Source organism: Pelophylax lessonae (assembly GCF_965119305.1).
Source record: "Pelophylax lessonae genome assembly, chromosome: 9".
In the NCBI taxonomy this organism is placed as follows: Eukaryota; Metazoa; Chordata; class Amphibia; order Anura; family Ranidae; genus Pelophylax; species Pelophylax lessonae.
Genome location: NC_138776.1, coordinates 268,777,246 through 268,805,073, shown reverse-complemented (window position 1 = coordinate 268,805,073; position 27,828 = coordinate 268,777,246). Strand labels below are relative to the sequence as shown.

The 27,828-nt window shown below is 45.2% G+C and overlaps 4 protein-coding genes across 4 annotated transcripts in view; 3 read left to right on the top strand and 1 right to left on the bottom strand.

Moving 5' to 3' along the window:
- The window catches only part of LOC309564020 (uncharacterized protein), a gene marked incomplete at its 3' end in the record, with an annotated part of 41,719 nt that extends 34,846 nt beyond the window's left edge, over positions 1-6,873 (top strand). Inside the window, exon 3 of the mRNA XM_082268644.1 lies at positions 5,417-6,873. Coding sequence (XP_082124770.1) covers positions 5,417-6,873 — 1,457 coding nt within the window. The remainder of the gene's footprint in view (positions 1-5,416) is intronic.
- Positions 1-27,828, top strand: part of LOC309564458 (uncharacterized protein) — a 1,566,033-nt gene that overhangs the window by 720,935 nt on the left and 817,270 nt on the right. The gene's annotated exons all lie outside the window — the stretch shown is intronic.
- On the bottom strand, positions 20,025-22,151 carry LOC309564019 (uncharacterized protein; the record flags this gene model as incomplete). The annotated part of the gene is made up of 3 exons (XM_082268643.1): positions 21,627-22,151; positions 20,115-21,122; positions 20,025-20,050 (listed from the first exon to the last, which is right to left on the bottom strand). The coding sequence occupies exons 1-3, from the start codon at positions 21,928-21,930 to the stop codon at positions 20,025-20,027; spliced, it is 1,338 nt and encodes a 445-aa protein (XP_082124769.1). The 5' UTR covers positions 21,931-22,151.
- The window catches only part of LOC309564018 (uncharacterized protein), a gene marked incomplete at both ends in the record, with an annotated part of 37,841 nt that continues 36,361 nt past the window's right edge, over positions 26,349-27,828 (top strand). The window contains one exon of the mRNA XM_082268642.1: positions 26,349-26,489. Within this exon, the coding sequence (XP_082124768.1) occupies positions 26,349-26,489 (141 nt within the window). The remainder of the gene's footprint in view (positions 26,490-27,828) is intronic.

The window sequence follows — 27,828 nt, the reverse complement described above, 5'->3', positions numbered from 1 at the left end:
GTGCTGTACATATAGAGTGCAGAGTTTAGGGGTGCTCTATGTACAGAGTGCAGAGTTTAAGGGTGTGCTATGCACAGTTTGCAACACCAACCCTCATCCCCCATCCCCCCCCCCCAAGCTTCCTTGCATCTTTACTCTCTCTAGTCTCTCCCTATGTAGGTGGCTCTAATACTGCCCTGTGTGGGTGGCTCTCTCTACTAGGCGTGTATTTGGCTCTGTTTTATCTCTTTCTGTTTGGGTGGTGCTACCTTGCAGGGAGATCTTCTCGCTCTCAGATTGTGGAGACCTGTCTGTGCCTTGCTTTGCCATGAGGGATCTGTTACATCTGGAAGCCACTGAAAGCAAAGCTGTCCCTTGTAACCACAGAAGGCTTCTGAAACGTAGTGGGAGAGGAGGCTCCAGAACTTTAAAATGCCCCGCCTCCTCTCCCATTAAGTTTCCCAACCAGAGTCAGATTCTGATATGCTGGTCCTGAAGGATGCAGTTACAGAAGGGAATGAAGAGAAAATGGATGCAGTACTGGAGTGTCACGGACACCACCATGACTTGGGCTACTGGAGGGGCCTAAGAGCCAGCCTCCTTACCACTGACTAGGGACCCAGGACTAAGGAGACTCCCCCCCTCGTGGGATTTACAATGAATCTTTCCCTAAGATGGTTATTAAGGCAAGGCAAAAACGATATGGTCGTTCCTCATACCACTCTACAAGCAACTCTCTGTATACTGGAATATTCCATGTCCGCCCTCAGTAGAAGCATTCAGTAGAGGATGAGCAACAATACCGAGAGACAGAAATTGTTCATTGGTCAAGGAACCCCTAGAAAGCTTTGGAGGAACCCTAGCTGAGAAAGACTGGACTGGACTGAGCAGTAATATATTTCTCTCCCCCTTGGTGGGAGTGGAGATGACCCATCTATAAGGATATACAGTACATACACAAACATCACAAGGCCGTGGTCACACTACGAAATGTTTCCCAGGGCTGCAGATCCTCCGAGCTCCACAAGGTGGTGATCTCATGTGTACCCAGACAGGAAGTCTCTATGGAAGACAGGAAGTGATGTCAGGTATAAATAGGAAGTTCCGGGTGAAAGGTGATTCGGGAGGAAGTAAAGAGGAGACGTTGCTGGATGTGGCAATCGAGGAGGTAATAAGTCCGTCCTCTTCCTCCATAGTCACTGTGACCTCTTTTATCTCCAGCAGATGATGATAGACTCATATATAGTGCGTAAACGTAGATTAACCCCTTCAGGGTCAGAACATTTCCCCACTTACGAGGCCAGAACATTCTCTTCATTTTGGAGATGACACCTTTCCCACCAATCACCTTCTCACCTTATCAGTCTAAACGGATTATACCACTTTTTCTTAGTCCTGGGTAATGGGAGGGGGGGGGGTATTTAAAGCGGAGTTCCGGGCTCAAAAACAACTTTGGCCCATCCGCTTGCTGTGAATGCTCTAAAAATCAAATGGATTTTCCCAAATTTTTTTTTTCTTTACTTTACCTTTTTTTTTAGAAAGTATACTTATCTTCCTTCTACTTCCTCCCTCCTCGGCCACGGCCCGCGCTGTCTATTCCTGCTTGCAATGACTCCTGGGAGCTGAAAGTCATTGCTCCTAGGAGTCAATGCGCCTGCACTGGCCCGCTCGTCAGTTCCGGTGCAGGCGCATCATTTCCTGCTAAACAGCTTCTGGGCATGGGATGTCCTCTCCGTCCCAGAATGTGCCTGCACCGGCCCCGATGCGCTGGCTTCAGCTGCCCACACCCGAAATGGCAGCGCTGGACAAGACGTTTTCAAGGTAAGTATTTCCTCTAAAAGGTAAGTGCGACCTGGAACAGTTCGGAGGCTATCCGTTATTTAATGTACTACCCCAGACTGTCCCAGGGTTTTTTTTATCTAAATTTCATCTCCGAGGCCGGAACTCCGCTTTATGGGGCATTGGAATATGTATGTCTTTATTTTATAAGATTCAAATAGGAAGAAAGAGGGAAAAATGTCACTTGTAATAAATGCCCTAAAAACAAATTTTTCCATAATGATCCTAGTCTCAGATATTCATCCTAAAATGTGATCAGTAATGTCTCCGAAGTACACGGAGATCACAGGAATATGATGTGTCCTGGCAAAGCCCAAGGACAAAGTTCATCTTTCAGTTTAGGAGAGGTCGGACGCACCCGGGAGAAATGAATCGGTGTACGGAAACCCCACACAACGCCCCACACAGCTCCTCCTCCCAGTCCCAATGTCCCTCCAACCAGTGTCAGAGAATCCCATGACATCACACTGACCTCACAGCTCCTCTCAATGTCCCTCTCACTAATAGAGCAAGACTGTTGCTCCTGCATTGTGTGTAACGACACCAGAATTGCTTGCAAAAGGCTTTTAACCAACAGAGTGGGGTGGGGTGGGGTATGTGGGTAAATTATATCCCAGTGGGGTTTTAATAAAATGGAGACCTGACCAGTGAGGTGAGGAGGATTCTAGGAATGTCATTTGATTTTACTATTTGTATTCAATGCTAGGGTTCTCCTCCTGTGATATCTGGAGATCATATGACCATCACATTGTCTCCACCTCCCTCCCTGATAGAATAGAGAAATACAAAGAAGATTCTAGAAGTCTCCACAGAGATAATCGAGCTGCTGACAGGAGAGGTGAGCAGTGGTGGGAAGGACGTCATGATGGAGAATCAGCCGCCCCTCACATCACCGGGTAAGAGGAGACTTTATTGTAAAGGAGAGAGCAGTACGGAGGATCCACCTAGATCCCCCATCATCTGATAAACACATAGAAACAATGTATTCAGTCAGTGTGTGTGTTTCCTACAGATGGATCCAGTAATGGGAACCCACCAGAGAGATGTCCCTGTCCTCTGTATTCCCGGGATTCCACACAGGAAGATCACACCATCCCTCATCATCATCAGGTAGAGGAGTAACAATTATTGGTAGTTATGATTTATACACAAGCATGTTTGTTACAATGAATATTTTATTATATATTCAGAGTAGAAACCTCGGGGATGATAATATTGTTGTTAAAGAAGAATATAAAGAGGAGGATGAGGAGTATGGAGTGAAGGAGCAACTTTCAGATATACACAAGAATATGATGGAGCCACCTGGAAATTGGAACCGACCAGAGAGATGTCCCCGTCCTCTGTATTCCTGGGGTTCCACACAGGAAGGTCACACCATCCCTCACCATCATCAGGTAGATGAGGAACAATCACTGATAGTATCATTAGGATCTGTACATTATCTGCATTGTTACCATTGATGTCATTTTTATTATATATTCAGAGTGGAAACCTGAGAGATTCTAAAGTTGAGGTTAAAGAAGAGATAAAAGAGGAGGATGATGAGGATGGGGTGATGAAGGAGTCAGAGTTTCAAAAGGAACGCAAAGATCTGTACCAGGACACCATGGTGGAGTCATCCAGCTACAGAAACGCACCAGAGAGATGTCCCCGTCCTCTGTATTCCTGGGATTCCACACAGGAAGGTCACACCATCCCTCAATGTTACAAGGTTGGTGGGATGGAGCTTATAAAACATAGAATCATGGAGACGATGTGTGGATTTCTTAAGTGATGTCACAATATTAAAGCTTATATCTTCCAGATGATATTTTCTCTAATTTTCTTGGTTCAGAGTGGAGATCCAATCGATATAGAGTTTGAGGTTAAAGCAGAAGAAGAGACGTATGTGAGGGATGATCAGCAGTCTATGGAGGAGGATGGAATAACGGGGACATTTATAGAGGAGGACACTCCTACAGAGATCAGCACAGGTGGGTCATTAACACTAAATCCATTCCTCTACCCATACTGCTCACTGATTGGTCCAGAGTAGGGCGGGGACTGGGTGATATCAGCCTGTAATCCCCTGGTCACTTTCCTGAGCTGTGTTCCCCGTCCTGTATTCCTGTATTTCTCTCGGATAATCTTCCTTCTCTGTGCTGCAGACACAATTTATGTCTCTAGACTGGATTTATGGAGATTCTGGGGTTCAGCTGGCAGCAAAATGTTGATAATTACCATAGACGTTGCTTGACCTAGACACCTGGGGTATGTACCTTGGGTCTTCTGCCCCATGCCCAGGTCTAGCAAGATCTCTGACAGAACAATTCTCCCGGGGTTACTTGCTCTGTTATTTGCTGGCTGTGCCGGGTGGAGGGATATGTCTGTATAGTCTCACACCCAAGTCACTGAGTGCAGTCTCAGGAGATGGAAGGCAGCGGTGTGCGACCTCTGACACTGATTACTGAACACAAATATTATGACTCCAGACCCCTGCACTATATACTCTATGTTGTACATTACATACTCCTGACCCCTGCACTATATACTCTATGTTGTACATTACATACTCCTGACTTCTGCTCTCTCCCCTCTACCCACTGCTATATATACACATAATATGGATTCTCTTTTGTTACTCCCATTTCCTACCAGCTGGATATTTTATATCTGATGATTTGATTGGAGGACAGACTTTTACATGGTGATAATAATGTGATAACATCCTCCAACTTTGGAACCTTAAACAGAAAGTGATAATGAGGGAGGAGTCAGTAACCCAATGATGGTGGTCTTCAGAATCAGTCCAGTCTTCATCTTGGTTGTTCTCCCCCCATCCTCACTCTCTGACCTCTGGTGGGGCTCAGCCCCGCTGTTACTCATGACTAAATCATGGGCTAAATAAGGAAGTGTGGGACTTCTTGTATTGGGAAGATGGCAATGAGTGATAGAGGGGGAGGGGACACTCGTCCTATAATCCCCTCATCACGGTCACTCCTATAAAAGACAGTTCTCGTTGTTTCCTCACTCTCTGACTAAGGTCCATGAATAAAGAAATGAACTGGTAGGAGATCAGAGGACCCATTTACTAGTTACCTTGAGGGGGAATTGTAAGATCCTCAGAGACAAAGCTGCCTGATGTGGGCGGAGTCCTGGTTTAGGGGAACCAATCTGCTGATGTCTAGTAATAATCTTTGTATTTCTATTTTAGTAGATGGACGGGAGATGAGGAAAACCTCAGAGGATTGTCTTACTTTGTCTCCAGACTGTAAAGTAGAAGATGAGGACATCACACAGTATAGTCCAGGAGAAAACCCGGCTACCTCAAATGTCCATCCAGCACCACACAGTGTAGATGAACCATCGTATTCCTCTTATCCTGAGGAACCTCAGACTGTGAGGGACGGTGCCGGACCATCGTATTCCTCATATCCTGAGGAACCTCAGACTGTGAGGGACGGTGCCGGACCATCGTATTCCTCTTATCCTAAGGAACCTCAGACTGTGAGGGACGGTGCGGTCCTTCCAACAAATAAGAGGTTTTCCTGTGCTGAGTGCGGGATGTGTTTCCGTACTGAATCCAGTTTTAATGTTCATAAACAATATCACACAGGCGAGAGGCCATATTCTTGTCCTGAGTGCGGGAAATGTTTTTCAGTAAAGTCCCATCTTTCCATACATCAGAGATCGCACACAGGGGAGAAATGCTATTCCTGCCCTGAGTGCGGGAAATGTTTTTCAGTAAAGGCCCAACTTTCCCGTCATCAGAGATCTCACACAGGCGAGAAGCCGTATTCCTGCCCTGAGTGCGGGAAATGTTTTTCAGTAAAGTACAAACTTTCCCAACATCAGAGATCTCACACAGGCGAGAAGCCGTATTCCTGCCCTGAGTGTGGGAAAAGTTTTTCAATAAAGTCCAATCTTTCTATACATCAGAGATTGCACACAGGGGAGAAACGATATTCCTGCCCTGAGTGCGGGAAATGTTTTTCAGTAAAGGCCCAACTTTCCCGACATCAGACATCTCACACAGGCAAGAAGCCGTATTCCTGCTCTGAGTGTGGGAAATGTTTTTCAGTAAAGTACAGACTTTCCCAACATCAGAGATCTCACACAGGCGAGAAGCCGTATTCCTGCCCTGAGTGTGGGAAATGTTTTTCATTAAAGTCCAATCTTTCCATACATCAGAGATTGCACACAGGGGAGAAACGATATTCCTGCCCTGAGTGCGGGAAATGTTTTTCAGTAAAGGCCCAACTTTCCCGACATCAGACATCTCACACAGGCAAGAAGCCGTATTCCTGCTCTGAGTGTGGGAAATGTTTTTCAGTAAAGTCCAATCTTTCCATACATCAGAGATTGCACACAGGGGAGAAACGATATTCCTGCCCTGAGTGCGGGAAATGTTTTTATTTTAATTACAGTCTTACTCTTCATAGAAAAACTCATACAGGAGAGATGCCATATTCCTGTTCTGAGTGTGGGAAGTGTTTCCACACTAAATCGAGAATTATTGAGCATAAAAGAACTCACACAGGTGAGAAACCGTATTCTTGTCCTGAGTGCGGGAAATGTTTTAGTTTGAAAAACTCTTTTTATGCACATAAAAGATCTCACACAGGTCAGAAGCCGTATTCTTGTTCTGAGTGCGGGAAATGTTTTAGTGTGAAAAACTCTCTTTATGCACATAAAAGAACTCACACAAGGGAGAAGCCGTATTCCTGTGTTGAGTGCGGGAAATGTTTTATATTTAAATCGCATTTAATTTTACATCAGAGGATTCACAGGGGGGAAAATCCGTATTTCTGTCCTAAATGCGGGAATTTTTTCTCACATAAGTCCTCTCTTTCCAGTCATCTGGGATGTCACAAGATTGTGAAGCCGTATTCCTGTCATAGATGCGGTAAATGTTTTCAAAGTAAGTCTGATCTTGAATCACATGTGAGATTGCAATCGGAGGTAGATCCACTTTCCTCTTCTGATTGGAGGAAGTGTAACCCACAGAAGACCTCTGTTTACAGTCATCTGAAGTTGGGTTCGGAGGAGAATGAACTTTCCTGGTCTGACTGAGGGAATTGTTCCTCACTGAAGTCTGATCTTTCCAGACATCAGAGATCTCACACGGGGGGAGAAGCCATATTCCTGTCCGGAGTGAGGGAATAGTTCCTAACTGAAGTCCGATCTTTCCAGACATCCGAGAATTCACACGGGGGAGAAGCCATATTCCTGTCCTGAGAGGGAATTGTTCCTCACTGAAGTCCAATCTTTCCAGACATCCGAGATCTCACACGGGGGAGAAGCCATATTCCTGTCCGGAGTGAGGGAATTGTTCCTCGCTGAAGTCCTGTCTTCCTTTACATCAGGGGTCCCCCACAACCCTGGAGGTGTATTAGTGCCTTAAATGCGGGAAATGTCTTCTATATGAATGTTGGTGGGCATGTGGGGAAGGAGCACACTCTGATATACACCTCAGATATACTCCATGGCTGATCTTCGTCATGTAAGAAACCCTTCATAAGGAGATCAGAGATCACCAAAGACATGGATAAAGTGTTGTCCCATGTTGGCCATTGATAGCAGGAGAAAAATAAAAATGGAGTCCTTACCTTTCTTTGGCTGAGTGCATTTTGTGGTGAAAGCTTTCACAAACACGTAGAAATCGATTTGTGAAAAATTTGTTCAAGGGGTTGTGAGCATCAGTGCCATCTAATGGTATAAATGTGGTTTTGTAGTATTTCTGCTACATTATGACCACTAGATGGAGCTGACCATCATAGGAAATCACTGTGTAAATCACTGGGGAATGCTTGTCACATTCATCTAACAATATTTATTTACAAACCCGATTCCAAAAAAGTTGGGACACTGTACAAATTGTGAGTAAAAAAGAATGGACTAATTTACAAATCTCATAATCTTATATTTTATTCACAATATAATATAGGAAACATATTAAATGTTGAAAGTGAGACATTTTGAAATGTCAGCCAAATATTGGCTCATTTTGGATTTCATGAGAGCTACACATTCCAAAAAAGTTGGGACAGGTAGCAATAAGAGGCCGAAAAAGCTAAATGTACATGTAAGGAAAAGCTGGAGGACCAATTTGCAACTTATTAGGTCAATTGGCAACATGATTGGGTATAAAAAGAGCCTCTCAGAGTGGCAGTGTTCCTTTAGAAGTCAAGATGGGCAGAGGATCACCAATTCCCCCAATGCTGCGGCGAAAAATAGTGGAGCAATATTAGAAAGGAGTTTCTTAGAGAAAAATTACAAAGAGTTTGGAGTTCTCATCATCTACAGTGCATAATATCATCCAAAGATTCAGAGAATCTCTGACAATCTCTGTGTGTAAGGGTCAAGGCCGGAAAACCATACTGGATGGCGGTGATCTTCGGGCCCTTAGACGGCACTGCATCACATACAGGAATGCTACTGTAATGGAAATCACAACATGGGCTCAGGAATACTTCCAGAAAACATTGTCGGTGAACACAATCCACCGTGCCATTCGCCGTTGCCGGCTAAAACTCTATAGGCCAAAAAAGAATCCATATCTAAACATGATCCAGAAGCGCAGGCGTTTTCTCTGGGCCAAGGCTCATTTATAATGGTCTGTCGCAAAGTGGAAAACTGTTCTGTGGTCAGACGAATCAAAACTTGAAGTTCTTTTTGGAAAACTGGGACGCATGTCATCCGGACTAAAGAGGACAAGGACAACCCAAGTTGTTCTCAGCGCTCAGTTCAGAAGCCTGCGTCTCTGATGGTATGGGGTTGCATGAGTGCGTGTGGCATGGGCAGCTTACACATCTGGAAAGGCACCATCAATGCTGAAAGGTATATCCAAGTTCTAGAACAACATATCCTCCCATCCAGACGTCGTCTCTTTCAGGGAAGACCTTGCATTTTCCAACATGACAATGCCAGACCACATACTGCATCAATTACAACATCATGGCTGCGTAGAAGAAGGATCCGGGTACTGAAATGGCCAGCCTGCAGTCCAGACCTTTCACCCATAGAAAACATTTGGCGAATCATAAAGAGGAAGATACGACAAAGAAGACCTAAGACAGTTGATAACTAGAAGCCTGTATTAGACAAGAATGGGACAACATTCCTATTCCTAAACTTCAACAACTTATCTTCTCAGTCCCCAGACGTTTGCAGACTGTTATAAAAACATAGAAACATAGAAAAAGAAGAGGGGAGGTCACACAGTGGTAAACATGGCCTTGTCCCAACTTTTTTGAGATATGTTGATGCCATGAAATTTAAAATCAACTTATTTTTCCCTTAAAACAATACATTTTTTCAGTTTAAACATTTGATATGTCATCTATGTTGTATTCTGAATAAAATATTGAAATTTGAAACTTCCACATCCTTCCGCATTCTGTTTTTATTCACAATTTGTACATTGTCCCAACTTTTTTGGAATCGGGTTTGTATTTTAAAAACAGGCCCTTTCTTTCCTCTGTCAGGTATGGATTAGTTAAAACCCGCTAACATATATTTTCTGAAAGCAAAGCCCCTAGAAAATAAAATGGTGGTAGTTCCAATTTTTTTTTTCATTATATGATCGCGCAATGCTTTATTAAAGGTAAACATTAGTTACCAGAGACCCCCTTACATCAGAGTCTGTAGGGTTCTTTCTTGCATCAGAGTCTGCAGAATTTCCACTTACACTGTAAGGGGGAGCTCTGCAGACAGTGTAATTGAATTCTGCAGATTCAGATCCAAAGGGGAACTCTGCTGATTCAGATGTAAAGGGGGAACTTTATGGATTCAGATTATAGGGGAACTTTATGGATTCAGATGTCAAAGGGAACACTATGGATTCAGATTATAGGGGAACTTTGTGGATTCAGATGTAAAGGGGAACTCTGTGGATTCAGATGTAAAGGGGGAACTTTATGGATTCAGATTATAGGGGAACTTTGTGGATTCAGATGTAAAGGGGGAACTTTATGGATTTAGATGTAAAGGGGAACGCTGTGGATTCAGATATAAGGGAAACTCGGCAGATTCTGATGTAAGGGGGGGGGATTGTGATTAACTCCATATGATTAGAAATGTTATTTAATCACAAAATATATGTATAGTGTATACTGTAAAAAAAAAAAAAAATAGTCATGTGCCGCTGAATTATTCCGGTTTGGCTTGAAGAAAAGGCAGCAACCTTTCCCCAACAGTACTGAGCCTTACCCTTCAAGCCATAGGCATGTGTAATAAGCTGACAGATCCACTCTGCAATGGTCAACTCTGAAGCTACCTAACGATTGGCAGGATGAAAAATGAATTTGACTACCTGAGCACTGCAGACATCTTCAAATAAATAAACCTCGACAACCCAAACCACATCTAATGTGTGCCAAGCTTTCTCTGCCGGTGACTGAGGACTAGTAGAAAATGAAGGGAGGACAATATCCTGATTCAAATAACTCCAAAACCATCTTCAATGGGAAAGACAGATGAGGACGCAGCACCAGTATGTTATGGTGGAGAGTTATAATGAGCTCCTTACAGGAAAGTGCTGCCGATTTTGACAATCTTCTTGCCGACGTGATTTCCACCACAAAAGAAAACACCTTCTAAATCAACAGGGCTAACTGAACCTCTCTAATTGGTTCAAAGGGTGGTTTTTGCAAGACAGATGAGATCACATTCAAGTCTCCTGGACACAGGGGGGACTTAACAGGTGGAACCATATGGGTTACCCCATGAATAAAAGTACATATCAATGAATGAGAAGCAATTGGTTTCTGGGCAGAAAAAAACTGCCAGAGCCGATGTCTGGCCTTTAATGGTACTTAAGGTCAAATACATTTCCACCCCCCTATTGGAGGAAAACCAAAATGCATCCAATCATGTATTTCCAGGGTTGAAACTCCTTGATTATACATGAGGACACATAAGGCCTCCAAGTCCTGTTACAAATCTTTCTGGAGGGAGGTTTTCTGGCCTTCAGTAATGTAGATATGATCGTACCAGAGACTTTTTAATCCTTCAGCTCCTGGGTTTTAGCAGCCGGGTTGCCAAGACACCCCTAAGGAAACCTCAAGGCACCCTGGTTAAAAAAGGCTGGTCTAGCCATTTATTACAGGCATCCATCTGTCCTTGGGCATTGTGAGTACAGATACTGAGAGATCTTGGGGACCTTGTGCTCCAGCTACCCCTTTGGTGCTTTATATTCAGCTGTGGGTCTATTAAAGGGGACACTGGTGTCCTGAAGAGCTCTGTCCAGCTAATCTACTTCTTAAAGGGACTTTGCTCTTGTGGTTCTAACTACTACTACTTAAGCTGAAGTCTACTGTTTGTTACAAGGCCAGACTTCATTATAGCTTGCTCAGAAAGGTCCTCAAGTTGTACATAGTTCTTATCTTTGGAGTATTCCAACACTTCCCTCAACCCTATCCAAGTTCTCCAAAAATACAAACCACAAAAACAACATCCCCTAGACTGGTCCTTGAAGAACTGTGTGAATGAGCCTGTTGTGTGCCCGGCTGCAGGGCAGAAGTTTATGAAGACCTGGACAGTAATCCTGCAGCTTCTACGGAACCTATTTTTAATTGTATTTGAATTCTTCAATCAACACCTCACTATCTCCTAACACCTATACAAAAGTGATGTATCCGAATCAGTGCAAAACCTTGGGATCCATACCTGAACCCCATGCAATGAAGACAGCCTTTAATATAATTATTGCTGCAGCAGGTTCTATACATGGTACAGATGCGCCACTTTACAGGCAGATTAAGAAGACCCCCCAGGCAAGGGATTATTCTCTTTTATTGTTTCACTTTAAGCATTATTAAAATCACTGCTCCTTTAAAAATTATATTTTTTAAAGTTTTTTTGCATTGATACATGTCCCCCAGGGCAGTACCCAGGTCCCCATACCCTTTTTACGGCCAATAACTTGCCAAGCCTTACTGATGATAACTTTTCATTTTTCATGTTTGGGTCCCATAGACTTTATTAGAGTTTGCGGCTCAGATCCAAACTTTTTCTCTGTTCTGGGAGTTCTGGTGTGAACTGAACCGGGGGGGGGGGGGTATTTGGCCCAACTCTAATCTAGAGCAGGACCGGGTTTAACCACTTTCCGACCGCCTACAGTATATTTACTGCGGCAGTCGGCCGCTCCTGGGCAAACCAACGTAGATCTACGTCTCTCGCCCAGGAGTCTGTAGGGGGTGAGTGCGCGCTGCCGCCCCACGCTCGTTCATGGACATCCCCGCGCATGTGACCGGCTGCTCCGATGTCCGCCGGCCACTCGCGATCCCCCGCAGGAGAGGGAGAAGGACAGATGACTGATGTAAACACAGCCGTCTGTCATTCTCCCTGATTTAAGTACAGAGGCTATGCGATCCTGCTATGTAGGATCGTATGTCTCTGTGGTTACATCACAAGCCACGCACCCCCACAGTTAGAATTACGCCCCTAGGGATACATTTAACCCACTAATCACCAATAAAAATCAACCCCTTCCCTGCCAGTGTCATTATTACAGTAACAGTGCATATGTATAGCACTGATTACTGCAGTAATGTCACTGGTACTCCCAAAAGTGTAAAAAATGTCAGTCAGGGGTCCGATCTGTCCGCCGCAATGTCGCAGTCCCGCAAGAAAAATCGCAGATTGACGCCATTACTAGAAAAAAAAACCAATAAAAATGACATAAATCTTTCCCGCAATAACTTTTGCGCAAATCAATCAAAATACGCTTATTGCGATATTTTTTTTTACCAAAAATATGTAGCAGAAAAGAAATTAGCCTAAAATGTTACAAAATTTTGATTTTTACATTTTTTTGGGGAAATTTCATATAAAAAAAATTTGAAAAATATTGTTATTTTTTCAAAATTGTCACTCGTTTTTTGTTTATAGCGCATAAACATCGCACATGTGATCAAATACCAACAAAAGAAAGCTCTGTTTGTGGCAAAAAAAGGACATCAATATCGTTTGGGTACAGCGTCGCACTACTGCGCAATTGTCCGTTAAAGTCACGCAGTGCCGAATCGCAAAATGGGGCCTGGTCTTTGAGCAGCCAAATCCTCCGGGGCTTAAGTGGTTAGACACTAATGTCCCTATCCGTTTCTAGAATTATTACAAGCAGTATGTGGCATACCTGACAAAAGCAGAATTTTCCGTCCCCATTCCGTGAACAGATTATGGCAGGGGTGTCAAACTCAATTTAATTGCCGGTCGCAGCGGCAGTGAAGTGGTGGGCTGTGTATAAAGTGCAGAGTTCAGTAGTGCTCCAAGTACAGAGTTCAGGGGTGCACTACGTGCAGAGTTCAGGAGTACTTTACGTACAGCAGTTGAGGGTGCACTACGTACAGAGTGCAGAGTTCTGGAGTGCTCTACATACAGAATGCAGGGTTTAGGAGTGCTCTATGTACAGAGTGCAGGGTTCAGGAGTGCTCTACGTGCAGAGTTCATGAGTGCTTTACGTACAGAGTGCAGAATTTAGGGGTGTGCTATGTACAGAGTGCAGGGTTCAGGAGTGCTCTACGTGCAGAATTTAGGGGTGTGCTATGTACAGAGTGCAAGAAAGTCCACTTACGAGGCCGGAACATTCTCTTAATTTTGGTGATGCGTCACCTTTCCCACCAATCACCTTCTCACCTTATCAGCCTAAATGGATTATACCGCTTTTTCTTAGTCGTGGGTAATGGGGGGGGGGGGGGGGTTATTTAAGGGGCATTGGAATATGTATGTCTTTATTTTATAAGATTCAAACAGGAAGAAAAAGGGAAAAATGTCACTTGTAATAAATGTCCTATAAACTAATTTTTCCGTAATGATCCCAGTCTCAGATATTCATCCTAAAATGTGATCAGTAAAGTCTCTGAAGTACACAGAGATCACAGGAATATGATGTGTCCTGGCAAAGCCCAAGGACAAAGTTCATCTTTCAGTTTAGGAGAGGTGGGACACACCTGGAAGAAATAATTCTGTGTACGGAAACCCCACACAACGCCCCACACAGCTCCTCCTCCCAGTATATTCCAACCAGAGTCACAGAATCTTATGACATCACACTGACCTCACAGCTCCTCCTCCCAGTGTCATCCAACCAGACTTAGAGAATCCTATGACATCACACTGATCTCACAGCTCCTCCTCCCAATGTCCCTCCAACCAGTGTCAGAGAATCCTATGACATCACACTGACCTCACAGCTCCTCCTCTCAATGTCCCTCTCACTAATAGAGCAAGACTGTTGCTCCTGCATTGTGTGTAACGACACCAGAATTGCTTGCAACAGGCTTTGAACCTACAGAGTGAGGGGGTGAGGGGCGCTATGTGGGTAAATTATATCCCAGTGGGGTTTTAATAAAATAGAGACCAGACCAGTGAGGTGAGGAGGATTCTGGGAATGTCATTTGATTTTACTAATTTTATTCAATTCTAGGGTTCTCCTCCTGTGAAGTCTGGAGATCATATGACCATCACATTGTCTCCACCTCCTTCCCTGATAGAATAGAGAAATACTAAGAAGATTCTAGAAGTCTACAGAGAGATAATCGTGCTGCTGACAGGAGAGGTGAGCGGTGGTGGGAAGGACGTCATGATGGAGAATCAGCCGCCCCTCACATCACCGGGTAAGAGGAGACTTTATTGTAAAGGAGAGAGCAGTACGGAGGATCCACCTAGATCCCCCATCATCTGATAAACACATAGAAACAATGTATTCAGTCAGTGTGTGTGTTTCCTACAGATGGATTCAGTAATGGGAACCCACCAGAGAGATGTCCCCGTCCTCTGTATTCCCGGGATTCCACACAGGAAGGTCACACTATCCCTCACCATCAAAGAAAACAATAAGGTGAAAACACCTTTCTCCTGCGCTTGGGATTCGAGCCCCCCGATCACACTCCTCACGGGACTCACACCTGGCTTCTCAGATGGCTAAGGTCTTGCTGCCCAAAACGGACTGGGGTAGTCCACCGGTACTAAAAGCAAAGAAACAAAGGCAGGGCGCACCGACCTAGCGCATTATCCTCAATAAAAGGCTTTTATTCAAGTAACACTTAAAAATGGCTACTCACAGACATAGATGTAAATATATCATATCGAGCTCGGTTGCCCAAATGTCCGGATTAGTCCATATGATCGTCCATAACCAATGAGATGACGGCTGACGCGTTTCGAGGTTTCAGCCACTTCCTCAGAGCTCTTAACCTAGACACCTGGGGTATGTACCTTGGGTCTTCTGCCCCATGCCCGGGTCTAGCAAGATCTCTGACAGAACAATTCTCCCGGGTTACTTGCTCTGTTATTTGCTGGCTGTGCCGGGTGGAGGGATATGTCTGTATAGTCTCACACCCAAGTCACTGAGTGCAGTCTCAGGAGATGGGAGGCAGCGGTGTGGGAGCTCTGCAACTGATTACTGAACACAAATATTCTGAGTCCTGACCCCTGCACTATATACTCTATGTTGTACATTACATACTCCTGACCCCTGCACTATATACTCTATGTTGTACATTACAGACTCCTGACCCCTGCACTATATACTCTATGTTGTACATTGCATACTCCTGACCCCTGCACTATATACCGTATTTTTCGGACTATAAGGCACACTGAAAATCCTAAAATTTGATCAAAAACTGGCAGTGCGCCTTATAATTTGCGCCTTATATATGAAAATAGTTTGAAAATTTACCGTTAACTGGATGGTTTGACCAAAGGGGTGCAACCACTGGACATAAGTGTCAATCGTTCCTTCAAGGCGAAACTGCGAATCACATGGGAAAACTGGATGATGGAAGGAGAGCACTCTTTCACAAGGACCGAGAGGCAACGCCGGGCCAGTTATGCCACTGTGTACCAGTGGATAGTGGATGCCTGGCATAAAGTATCCCCCAGAACTGTCATCCGAGGGTTCGTGATGAGCACCTGCCAGTAAACCTCGCGCGGATCAACGTTCCAAAAAAAAAAAAAAAAAGGTGCGCCTTATATATGAAAATAGTTTGAAAATTTACCGTTAACTGATACTGCGCCTTATAGTCGCGAAAATACGGTACTCTATGTTGTACATTGCATACTCCTGACCCCTGCACTAGGGATGAAATCTCGCATTATTACACAGGTGTCCTGAGCTGTACTGTATGTATTGGATTGAATCCATGCTCTGCCCCGCCTCCGCCCCGCCTTCTCTCAGTGAGCTGTACTCGGATGTATTGGAGGCGGGGCCGAGGCGGAGCAGAGCACGGACTCCATCCAATACATCCGAGTACAGCTCACTGAGAGGAGGCGGGGCGGAGACGGGGCAGAGCATGGACTCAATCCAATACATACAGTACAGCTCAGGACACCTGTGTAATAATGCGAGATTTCATCCCATGAGATACATCCCAGCAGCCCTTGCGAATCGCCGATCGGCGGCCGGACCCGGAAGTGAGGAGAGGATGAATAAAGAAGAAAAAAAGGTATTTCCTAGCAAGAAAAAAAAAAAAGTTTCCATTGGTAAAAGTAGTTTTAAAGGGGATTACACACTTCTAAAGTTACTAAACTACTATGTTACTATGATTCAAAACCCGGACTGTCTCTGTGAATCCCAGACAGTCGGCAACCCTATGTAGAGGACCTTTTGGGTTGTCCATCATCAGGCTTTAGTGGCTGACGTCTGCAAGGCTGTGACCTGGTCTTTGGTACATCCCTTTATAAAGTTTTATCAGGTGGACGGAAGGGCTGCCTAGGATATTGCTTTTGGCCTCAGTGTGTTGCGGGTCGTGGTTTAGGCCGGGTTCACATATGTGCGGCCGCGGGTTCGTGCCTGGGGTCCAGTGCGTGTCTGTTTACCGGTTCAGTAGTGTTTCAGGTCCAAATTTTTGCCAGACCCAAACATGCAGAGGACACTATTACAATCCGCTCTGCGGCCCCTCTGGACCTGTGTGAACCAGCTCTATTGAGAGCCTGCATCCAATTCGCAAATATGTGAACCCAGCCTTAAGCCCCGTACACACGTACCGATGGTCGGCATACAAATGTTCCTCTTTTCTCCCCGGGATGTCGGTGTCTGCTGAAAAGTGCAAAGACAGCACAAGGACAGCACAAGAATTTTGTCCGCCGACTGCAGAAGTGATGTCATGTAATGGTTAACTTTCCCTGTGTTTTCTATTTTCTGAGCATGCCCAGTCTTGCAAATCTGCGGTCTGTCGGCCGAATTCTGTACTGACAGGCGAACAATCGTCCGTTCTGGTGTCGGCATACAAAAATTTTCATGTTTGCAAGAAAGACTTTTGTCCGCGGATTGTGCGCAGACATCTGTCGGAGGCACCATACTAACACGCATACAATCGGCAGATCCTTCGTCCACCGACGTTTGTATGCCGACGATCGGTACGTGTGTACGGGCCTTTAGTCTCCTTAGGCCTGATGGTGGCATCTGTGTCTCCCTCCAGTCATGTGTATTGCTTTGGGACATGCCGTATCGCACAAAAATAAGTACACCCCTCGCATTTTTGTAAATATTTTATTCTAACTTCTCATCGGACAACACTGAAGAATTGACAAAGTAAAGTAGTGAGTGTACAGCTTGTATAACAGTGTAAATTTGCTGTCCCCTCAAAATAACTCAACGCACAGCCATTAATGTCTAAACCGCTGGCAACAAAAGTGAGTACACCCCTAAGTGACAATGTCCAAATTGGGCCCAATTAGCCACCCCCCCCCCCTCCGGTATTATGTGACTCGTTTGTGTTATAAGGTCTCAGGTGTGAATGGGGAGCAGGTGTTTTAAATCTGGTGTTATCGCTCTCACTCTCTCATACTGGTCACTGGAAATTCAAAATGGCACCTCATGGCAAAGAACTCTCTGAGGACCTGAAAAAAAGAGTTGTTGCTCTACATAAAGATGGCCTAGGCCAGTGATGGCAAACCTTGGCACCCCAGATGTTTTGGAACTACTTTTCCCATGATGCTCTACTGCACTGCAGAGTGCATCAGCATCATGGGAAATTTAGTTCCAAAACATCTGGGGTGCCAAGGTTCACCATCACTGGCCTAGGCTATAAGAAGATTGCCAAGACCCTGAAACTGAGCTGCAGCACGGTGGCCAAGACAAAACAGCGGTTTAATAGGATAGGTTCCACCCAGAACAGGCCTCGTCATGGTTGACCAAAGAAGTTGAGTGCACGTGCTCCCCGTCATATCCAGAGGTTATCTTTGGGAAATAGATGTATGAGTGCTGCCAGCATTGCTGCAGAGGTTGAAGGGGTGGGGGGTCAGCCTGTCAGTGCTCTGACCATACGCCGCACACTGCATCAAATTGGTCTGCATGGCTGTCGTCCTAGAAGGAAGCCTCTTCTAAAGATGATGCACAAGAAAGCCCGCAAACAGTTTGCTGAAGACAAGCAGACTAAGGACATGGATTACTGGAACCATCTTCTGTGGTCTGATGAGACCAAGATAAACTTATTTGGTTCAGATGGTGTCAAGCGTGTGTGGCGGCAACCAGGGGAGGAGTACAAAGACAAGTGTGTCTTGTCTACAGTCAAGCATGGTGGTGGGAGTGTCACGGTCTGGGGCTTCATGAGCGCTGCCGGCACTGGGGAGCTACAGTTCATTGAGGGAACCATGAATGCCAACATGTACTGTGACATACTGAAGCAGAGCATGATCCCCTCCCTTCAGAGACTGGGCCACAGGGCAGTATTCCAACATGATAACGACCCAAACACACCTCCAAGACGACCACTGCCTTGCTAGAGAAGCTGAGGGTAAAGGTGGTGGACTGGCCAAGCATGTCTCCAGACCTAAACCCTATTGAGCATCTGTGGGGCATCCTCAAATGGAAGGTGGAGAAGCGCAAGGTCTCTAACCTCCACCAGCTCCGTGATGTTGACATGGAGGAGTGGAAGAGGACTCCAGTGGCAACCTGTGAAGCTCTGGTGAACTCCATGCCCAAGAGGGTTAAGGCAGTGCTGAAAAATAATGGTGGCCACACAAAATATTTACACTTTGGGCCCAATTTGGACATTGTCACTTAGGGGGTGTACTCACTTTTGTTGCCAGCGGTTTGGACATTAATGGCTGTGTGTTGAGTTATTTTGAGGGGACAGCAAATTTACACTTCTATACAAGCTGTACACTCACTACTTTACATTGTAGCAAAGTGTCATTTCTTCAGTGTTGTCACATGAAAAGATAGAATAAAATATTTACAAAAATGTGAGGGGTGTACTTACTTTTGTGAGATATTGTATATATTGCAATTTTGACCACTAAAAATACATTTACTGTACTTTTTTCTCTTTTTTTATTTAACTAATGTTTACCTTTAATAAAGCATTGCGCTATCATCTACCACCATTTTATTATCTAGGGGCTTTGCTTTCAGAAAATATATGTTTGTGGGTTTTAACTAATCCATACCTGACAGAGGAAACAATGGGCCTGTTTATAAAAAGAAATAAATATTGTTAGATGAATGTGACAAATATTCCCCGGTGATTTACACAGTGATTTCCTATGATTGTCAGCTCCATCTAGTGGTCATAATGTAGCAGAAATACTACAATACCACATTTATACCATTAGATGGCAGTGATGATCATAGGAATTCACTGCTTACAATCTGTTGAACAAATTTTTCACAAACCGATCTCTACGTGTTTCTGAAATCTTCCCGCACAAAATGTACTCAGCCAATGAAAGGTAATGACTCAATTTTTATTTTTCTCCTGCTATCAATGGCCAACACAGGACAACACTTTATCCATGTCTTTGGTGATCTCTTATCTCCTTATGAAGTGTTTCTTACATGATGAAGATCAGCCATGGAGTATATCTGAAGTGTATATCAGGGTGTGTCCACCAACATTCATATAGAAGACATTTCCCGCATTTAAGGCACTAATACACCTCCAGGGATGTGTGGGACCCCTGGTGTACAGGAAGACAGGACTTCAGTGAGGAACAATTCCCTCACTCAGGACAGGAATATGGCTTCTCCCCCGTGTGAGACCTCTAATGTCTGGAAAGATCGGACTTCAGTGAGGAACAATTCCCTCAGTCAGACCAGGAAAGTTCATTCTCCTCCGTGTCCAATCTCAGATGACTGTAAACAGAGGACTTTTGTGGGTTACACTTCCTCCAATCAGAAGAGGAAAGTGGATCTACCTCCGATTGCAATCTCAAATGTGATTCAAGATCAGACTTACTTTGAAAACCTTTATCGCATCTATGACAGGAATACGGCTTCACAACCCTGTGCCATCCCAGATGACTGGAAAGAGAGGACTTATGTGAAAAACATTTCCCGCACTCAGGACAAGAATACGGCTTCTCACCTGTGTGAGTTCTTTTATGTGCATAAAGAGAGTATTTCAAACTAAAACATTTCCCGCAATCAGGGCAAGAATATTGTTTCTCCCCTGTGTGCAATCTCTTATGTATGGAAAGATAGGACCTTACTGAAAAACATTTCCCGCACTCAGGGCAGGAATACGGCTTCTCCCCTGTGTGCAATCTCTTATGTATGGAAAGATTGGACCTTAATGAAAAACATTTCCCACACTCAGGGCAGGAATACGGCTTCTCGCCTCTGTGAGATCTCTGATGTTGGGAAAGTTGGGCCTTTAATGAAAAACATTTCCCGCACTCAGGGCAGGAATATCGTTTCTCCCCTGTGTGCAATCTCTGATGTATGGAAAGACTGGACCTTACTGAAAAACATTTCCCACACTCAGGGCAGGAATACGGCTTCTCGCCTGTGTGAGATCTCTGATGTATGGAAAGTTGGGACTTTACTGAAAAACATTTCCCGCACTCAGGGCAGGAATACGGCTTCTCGCCTGTGTGAGATCTCTGATGTTGGCAAAGAGTGGACTTCTGTGCAAAACATTTCCCACACTCAGGGCAGGAATATGGCTTCTCGCCTGCGTGAGATCTCTGATGTTTGGAAAGATTGGACTTTTTTGAAAAACATTTCCCACACTCAGGACAGGAATACGGGTTCTCGCCTGTGTGAGATCTCTGATGTTTGGAAAGATTTGACTTTTTTGGAAAACATTTCCCGCACTCAGGACAGGAATACATCCTCTCACCAGTGTGCAATCTCCGATGTATGGAAAGATATGACTTCCTCGAAAAACATTTCCCACACTCAGGACAGGAATACGGCTTCTCGCCTGTGTGAGATCTCTGATGTTGGCAAAGAGTGGACTTCTGTGCAAAACATTTCCCACACTCAGGGCAGGAATATCGTTTCTCCCCTGTGTGCAATCTCCGATGTATGGAAAGATAGGACTTTTTTGAAAAACATTTCCCACACTCAGGACAGGAATACGGCTTCTCGCCTGTGTGAGATCTCTGATGTTGGGAAAGTTGTGCCTTTGCTGAAAAACCTTTCCCGCACTCAAGGCAGGAATAAGGCTTCTCCCCTGTGTGCAATCTCTGATGTTGAGAAAGTTGTGCCTTTACTGAAAAACCTTTCCCGCACTCAAGGCAGGAATATGGCTTCTCCCCTGTGTGCAATCTCTGATGTATGTAAAGATTGGACTTTATTGAAAAACATTTCCTGCACTCAGGGCAGGAATACGGCTTCTCACCTGTGTGAGATCTCTGATGTACGGAAAAATGGGTTTTATTTAAAAAACATTTCCCACACTCAGGGCAGGAATATGGCTCCTCGCCTGTGTGAGATCTCTGATGTCGGGAAAGTTCGTACTTTACTGAAAAACCTTTCCCGCACTCAAGGCAGAAATACGGCTTCTCGCCTGTGTGATATCTCTGATGTTGGGAAAGTTTGTACTTTACTGAAAAGCTTTTCCTGCACTCAGGGCAGGAATATGGCTTCTCACCTGTGTGAGATCTCTGATGTTTGGAAAGATGGGACTTTATTGAAAAACATTTCCCGCACTCAGGGCAGGAATATGGCTTCTCACCTGTGTGAGATCTCTGATGTATGGAAAAATTGGTTTTATTTAAAAAACATTTCCCACACTCAGGGCAGGAATACGGCTTCTTCCCTGTGTGCGATCTCTGATGTATGTAAAGATTGGACTTTACTGAAAAACATTTCCCGCACTCAGGACAAGAATACGGCTTCTCGTCTGTGTGATATCGTTTATGAACATTAAAACTGGATTCAGTACGGAAACACATCCCGCACTCAGCACAGGAAAACCTCTTATTTGTTGGAAGAACCGCACCACTCCTCACAGTCTGAGGTTCCTCAGGATAAGAGGAATACGATGGTCCGGCACCGTCCCTCACAGTCTGAGGTTCCTCAGGATAAGAGGAATACGATGGTCCGGCACCTTCCCTTACAGTCTGAGGTTCCTCAGGATAAGAGGAATACGATGGTCCGGCACCGTCCCTCACAGTCTGAGGTTCCTCAGGATAAGAGGAATACGATGGTCCAGCACCTTCCCTTACAGTCTGAGGTTCCTCAGGATAAGAGGAATACGATGGTCCGGCACTGTCCCTCACAGTCTGAGGTTCCTCAGGATAAGAGGAATACGATGGTCCGGCACCGTCCCTCACAGTCTGAGGTTCCTCAGGATAAGAGGAATACGATGGTCCGGCACCGTCCCTCACAGTCTGAGGTTCCTCAGGATAAGAGGAATACGATGGTCCATCTACACTGTGTGGTGCCGGATGGACATTTGGGGTAGCCGGGTTTTCTCCTGGACTATACTGTGTGATGTCCTCATCTTCTACTTTACAGTCTGGAGACAAAGTGAGACAATCCTCTGAGGTTTTCCTCATCTCCCGTCCATGTACTAAAATAGAAATACAAAGATTATTACTAGACATCAGCAGATTGGTTCCCCTAAACCAGGACTCCGCCCACATCAGACAGCTTTCTCTCTGAGGATCTTACAATTCCCCCCTCAACGTAACTAGTAAATGGGTCCTCTGATCTCCTACCAGTTCATTTCTTTATTTATGGACCTTAGTCAGAGAGTGAGGAAACAACGAGAACTGTCTTTTATAGGAGTGACAGTGATTAGGGGATTATAGGACGAGTGTCCCCTCCCCCTCTATCACTCATTGCCATCTTCCCAACACAAGAAGTCCTGCACTTCCTTATTTGGTCCATGATTTAGTCATGAATAACAGCGGGGTTGAGCCCCACCAGAGGTCAGAGAGTGAGGATGGGGGGGGGGGGAACAACCAAGATGAAGACTGGACTGATCCTGAAGACCACCATCATTGGGTTACTGACTCCTCCCTCATTATCACTTTCTGTTTAAGGTTCCAAAGTTGGAGGAAGTTATCACATTATTATCACCATATAAAAGTCTGTCCTCCAATCAAATCATCAGATATAAAATGTCCAGCTGGTAGGAAATGGGAGTAACAAAAGAGAATCCATATTATGTGTATATATAGCAGTGGGAAGAGGATAGAGAGCAGAAGTCAGGAGTATGCAATGTACAACATAGAGTATATAGCGCAGGGGTCAGGAGTATGTAATGTACAACATAGAGTATATAGTGCAGGGGTCAGGAGTATGTAATGTACAACATAGAGTATATAGTGCAGAGTCAGGAGTATATAATGTACAACATAGAGTATATAGTGCAGGGGTCAGGAGTATGTAATGTACAACATAGAGTATATAGTGCAGAGTCAGGAGTATATAATGTACAACATAGAGTATATAGTGCAGGGGTCAGGAGTATGTTATGTACAACATAGTGTATATAGTCCCGGGGTCAGGAGTATGTAATGTACAACATAGAGTACATAGTGCAGGGGTCAGGACTTAGAATATTTGTGTTCAGTAATCTGTTGCAGAGGTCCCACACCACTGCCTCCCATCTCCTGAGACTGCACTCAGTGACTTGGGTGTGAGACTATACAGACATATCCCTCCACCCGGCACAGCCAGCAAATAACAGAGCAAGTAACCCCGGGAGAATTGTTCTGTCAGAGATCTTGCTAAACCCGGGCATGGGGCAGAAGACCCAAGGTACATAACCCAGGTGTCTAGGTCAAGCAACGTCTATGGTAATTATCAACATTTTGATGCCAGCTGAACCCCAGAATCTCCATAAATCCAGTCTAGAGACATAAATTGTGTCTGCAGCACAGAGAAGGAAGATTATCCGAGAGAAATACAGGAATACAGGATGGGGAACACAGCTCAGAAAAGTGACCAGGGAATTACAGACTGATATCACCCAGTCCCCACCCTACTCTGGACCGATCAGTGAGCAGTATGGGTGGAGGAATGGATTTAGTGTTAATGACCCACCTGTGCTGATCTCTGTAGGAGTGTCCTCCTCTATAAATGTCCCCGTTATTCCATCCTCCTCCATAGACTGCTGATCATCCCTCACATACGTCTCTTCTTCTTCTTCTGCTTTAACCTCAAATTCTATATCGATTGGATCTCCACTCTAAACCAAGAAAATGAGAGAGAGAATATCATCTGGAAGATATAAGCTTTATTATTGTGACATCACTTAAGAAATCCACACATCGTCTCCATGATTCTGTGTTTTATAAACTCCATCCCACCAACCTTGTAACATTGAGGGATGGTGTGACCTTCCTGTGTGGAATCCCGGGAATACAGAGGACGGGGACATCTCTCTGGTGGGTTTCTGTAGCTGGATGACTCCACCATGGTGTCCTGGTACAGATCTTTGCGTTCCTTTTGAAACTCTGACTCCTTCATCACCCCATCCTCATCATCCTCCTCTTTTATCTCTTCTTTAACCTCAACTTTAGAATCTCTCAGGTTTCCACTCTGAATATATAATAAAAATGACATCAATGGTAACAATGCAGATAATGTACAGATCCTAATGATACTATCAGTGATTGTTCCTCATCTACCTGATGATGGTGAGGGATGGTGTGACCTTCCTGTGTGGAATCCCGGGAATACAGAGGACGGGGACATCTCTCTGGTGGGTTCCAATTACCAGGTGGCTCCATCATATTCTTTTGTCCATTTGAAAGTTCCTCCTTCACTCCATACTCCTCATCCTCCTCTTTATACTCTTCTTTAAGAACAATATTATCATCCTCGAGGTTTCCACTCTGAATATATAATAAAACATTCATTGTAACAAACATGTTTGTATATAAATCATAACTACCCACAATTGTTACTCCTCTACCTGATGATGGTGAGGGATGGTGTGACCTTCCTGTGTGGAATCCCGAGAATACAGAGGACTGGGACATTCTCTGTCACTAGGTGACTCCATCATCCTCTTGTGGAGATGGTTATATTTTTCAGAAAACTCCTCGATCACTCCATGCTTTTCATTCTCCTCTTTAACATCAATATTATTGTCCTTCAGGTTTTCACTCTGAACATATAATAAAGAATTTATTATGAGAAACAACCTTGTGTATAAATTATACCTGTGGTCAGGGAATGGAGCCAAGATGGAGAACATGACATAATTAACATAACCTACGGTTGTAGCGTGCCGAAACAGTCGTTCGGGCATGGTGTAAAATAAAGAGGGCAAAAAGAGAGAGCGTGCAAGTAACCTTGAATACAAGTGCATCGTATCCCAAAGGAAAGGAGACGCAACGAAAAGTTATTAGGCTAAACTCTGAACGTCTGTCTGAGCTCGCTGTCTGCTTGGGGTATGTAACAGCTGTAAGCCGAGAATTTCCACCGTCCCAGCCTCTTGATGAAGTGCACTGAAATGTTATGGCTGAAGGCCATCAAGGCTGCCCCTAAGCGGAAAAAGAATGACCGGTGAAGGCGAGATCGCACCCCAACTTGCCCAGCGGAGTTCTCAAGTACTTGATGAACATGGGCGTGGTGAGAGGCCTACAGTGAAGGCTCAGCAGGGGAGCGACCCTGACCTACCCTGCCAAAACCTGGATAAGGACGGTCCAGCAACTGGACTGAGCACCATTCGTGGTGAGAGGGAATGGTATGTTGACTGGTGGCCCCAGGTTGAGTGGCCTTGGACTGTAGAAGTGTCAGGACAAAATTATCGTTCAACTTGTCTAGGTCTGCCCTCATTGACATGAGGCGGTACCAAGCGTGTTCCTCCCGATTAACTTGTTTGGCTGCAGGAACGCATGGAAGGGTGGATAAATGACTTTGATGGTAACGTTGGTCCCTGCCTCGAGTTTAGTGACCGCCATGTCGGTTTAAAGCCCGGAACCTGCTGCCGTCGATAGGTTGACGAAACGTGGGCTTGCGGCCTTCCAACCGAAGGATGCCTTGCAGATGTTCTTGATGGGTCTTGGCGACATGAATGTACCGTGACCGGAGGTACATGTTGATGATATGAATCTGTACTCCAGAGAGGTAGAGTTTAATAGTACTGTGCACCAGATTTAAGATTTAAATGGCAAAAGAAGAAAATGCCACGATGATGTTTGAAAGACAATGGATCCAAAAAAAAAAAAAAAAAAGGTAATGACCTCTGTGATGAATCCTGACGAAGATGGTAAGAACTCACGCGAAAGAGTGTCTGGCGTTGGCGACAGTGCAAACTGGGCTAGCCTGTGCCGGTGAGCTATGAGAACAGCTAGACCAGGATGAGTTCCTGGAACGGTGGTAGATCATCTTGGACTTCCTCTGCCATGGGATGTGCCTTGAAGAAGACCTAAAAATTGGAACGAGAGAGGCCAGCAACCGCTGTGTTAAGAACGCCTGGCACGTGTTCGCAGCCAAGTGGAAGTGCAAAGTGGAGGCCAGCCAAGAAAACCTCCTGACACGACTCATGAAGGTGAGGGAGGAGAACCACCCTTCTTTAAAGGTAACGCCTGTGGTCATAGTCGGTGAAGCACTTACGGCCCTAGCAGCTGCCACAATAGGGAAAATCTCAAAAAGGGGGGCCCGAGGTGGAGTTGAAAGATGGCAGATTTGAGGTTACTGGCGGTCAACTACCCCTGAGCCACTTCTTGCCCCAGAAATCGCGAACCCAGCAAGGCCCGCCGCGTCAGTCCATGGCAGTGGTCTGTGAATGGCAGAATGAACAAGTATATGCCACTCCAGTGGGGTGGAAAAGGGGAGCACAGTTAGTACAAGCCGGTGGAGTGAGTCCGGCAAAGTGCCGGTGGAACAACCCCAGTCTGCACAGGCGTTAAACTGGGCGAAGGTGGCGGCCGCCTTGGCCGAAAAACTATGGTAATCGTGGAAAGTCAGGCCGCCGTACTAGTGCCCCAAATCAACCACCTTGTATAAGTACGAACGTAAATTCCTCCCTAAGGCTTGGGAAAAGAAATTCAATCTGTATGGACCAAGAGCCAACACGAACTCGGGGATGGACCATTCCTTGTCCAACCTGGGGGTCAATGGCCTTGATTACCATGGAAAGGATGCCGTGGTTATAGGTCTAACTTCCTACGATGTCCTGGGATGCAAGCAACAGGGTCATGGGATTATGTCCCTGCCCTCCAGGATGTCTTTGGCGCTGAGAGGGACCATGTGAGTTGGTGTGATAATGTGAGCCATGGAGGCTGGGGAGGCAAGAGTGCCTGCAACGACACACTGGGAGACAGCAAGGGCTACAACCTGGGAAGGAGGGAAACTCAGGGATGCCAAAGGGGCAGGAGCCAGAGTTTCTAATTACTTTCTCCTTGATTGAGCAATTGATGATGGAAGACGAGATGGATGCCATGCCGTGTGATGTGCACGATACCCTGTCCAGGGCTAAGGGATCGTGCACATTGCCCCGCGAGCCGGACCCCAACTGCGGAACTGGACGCCAATATCCTTAAAGGTACAGCCTTCCCGGCGGTGGCAGGAAATGGACTTTCTCTCCATCTCAATTTGGTGGCGATCTTTGGGATAGACCGTGACCTTGACGGGCTAGGGCTCGTCAAGACTTGGGGAGAAACTATCCCCTATGTCTGAGTACGTGAGATATCCTGGAAAACATGAAGGAAAAAGGTCATAAGACATAAGCAGATGAAAACGTTTGACTGCCGGGCCTGACCCCCCCCCCCCCCCAATGTTTTTTTTTTTTTCTTTATCGTTTACCGGAGGAGACCTGTACTGAAGAGTGGGACATGAGGCCCTGACTAACCCACCACAGGTAGAGGCGCTGTCTATGAGTTGGCCCT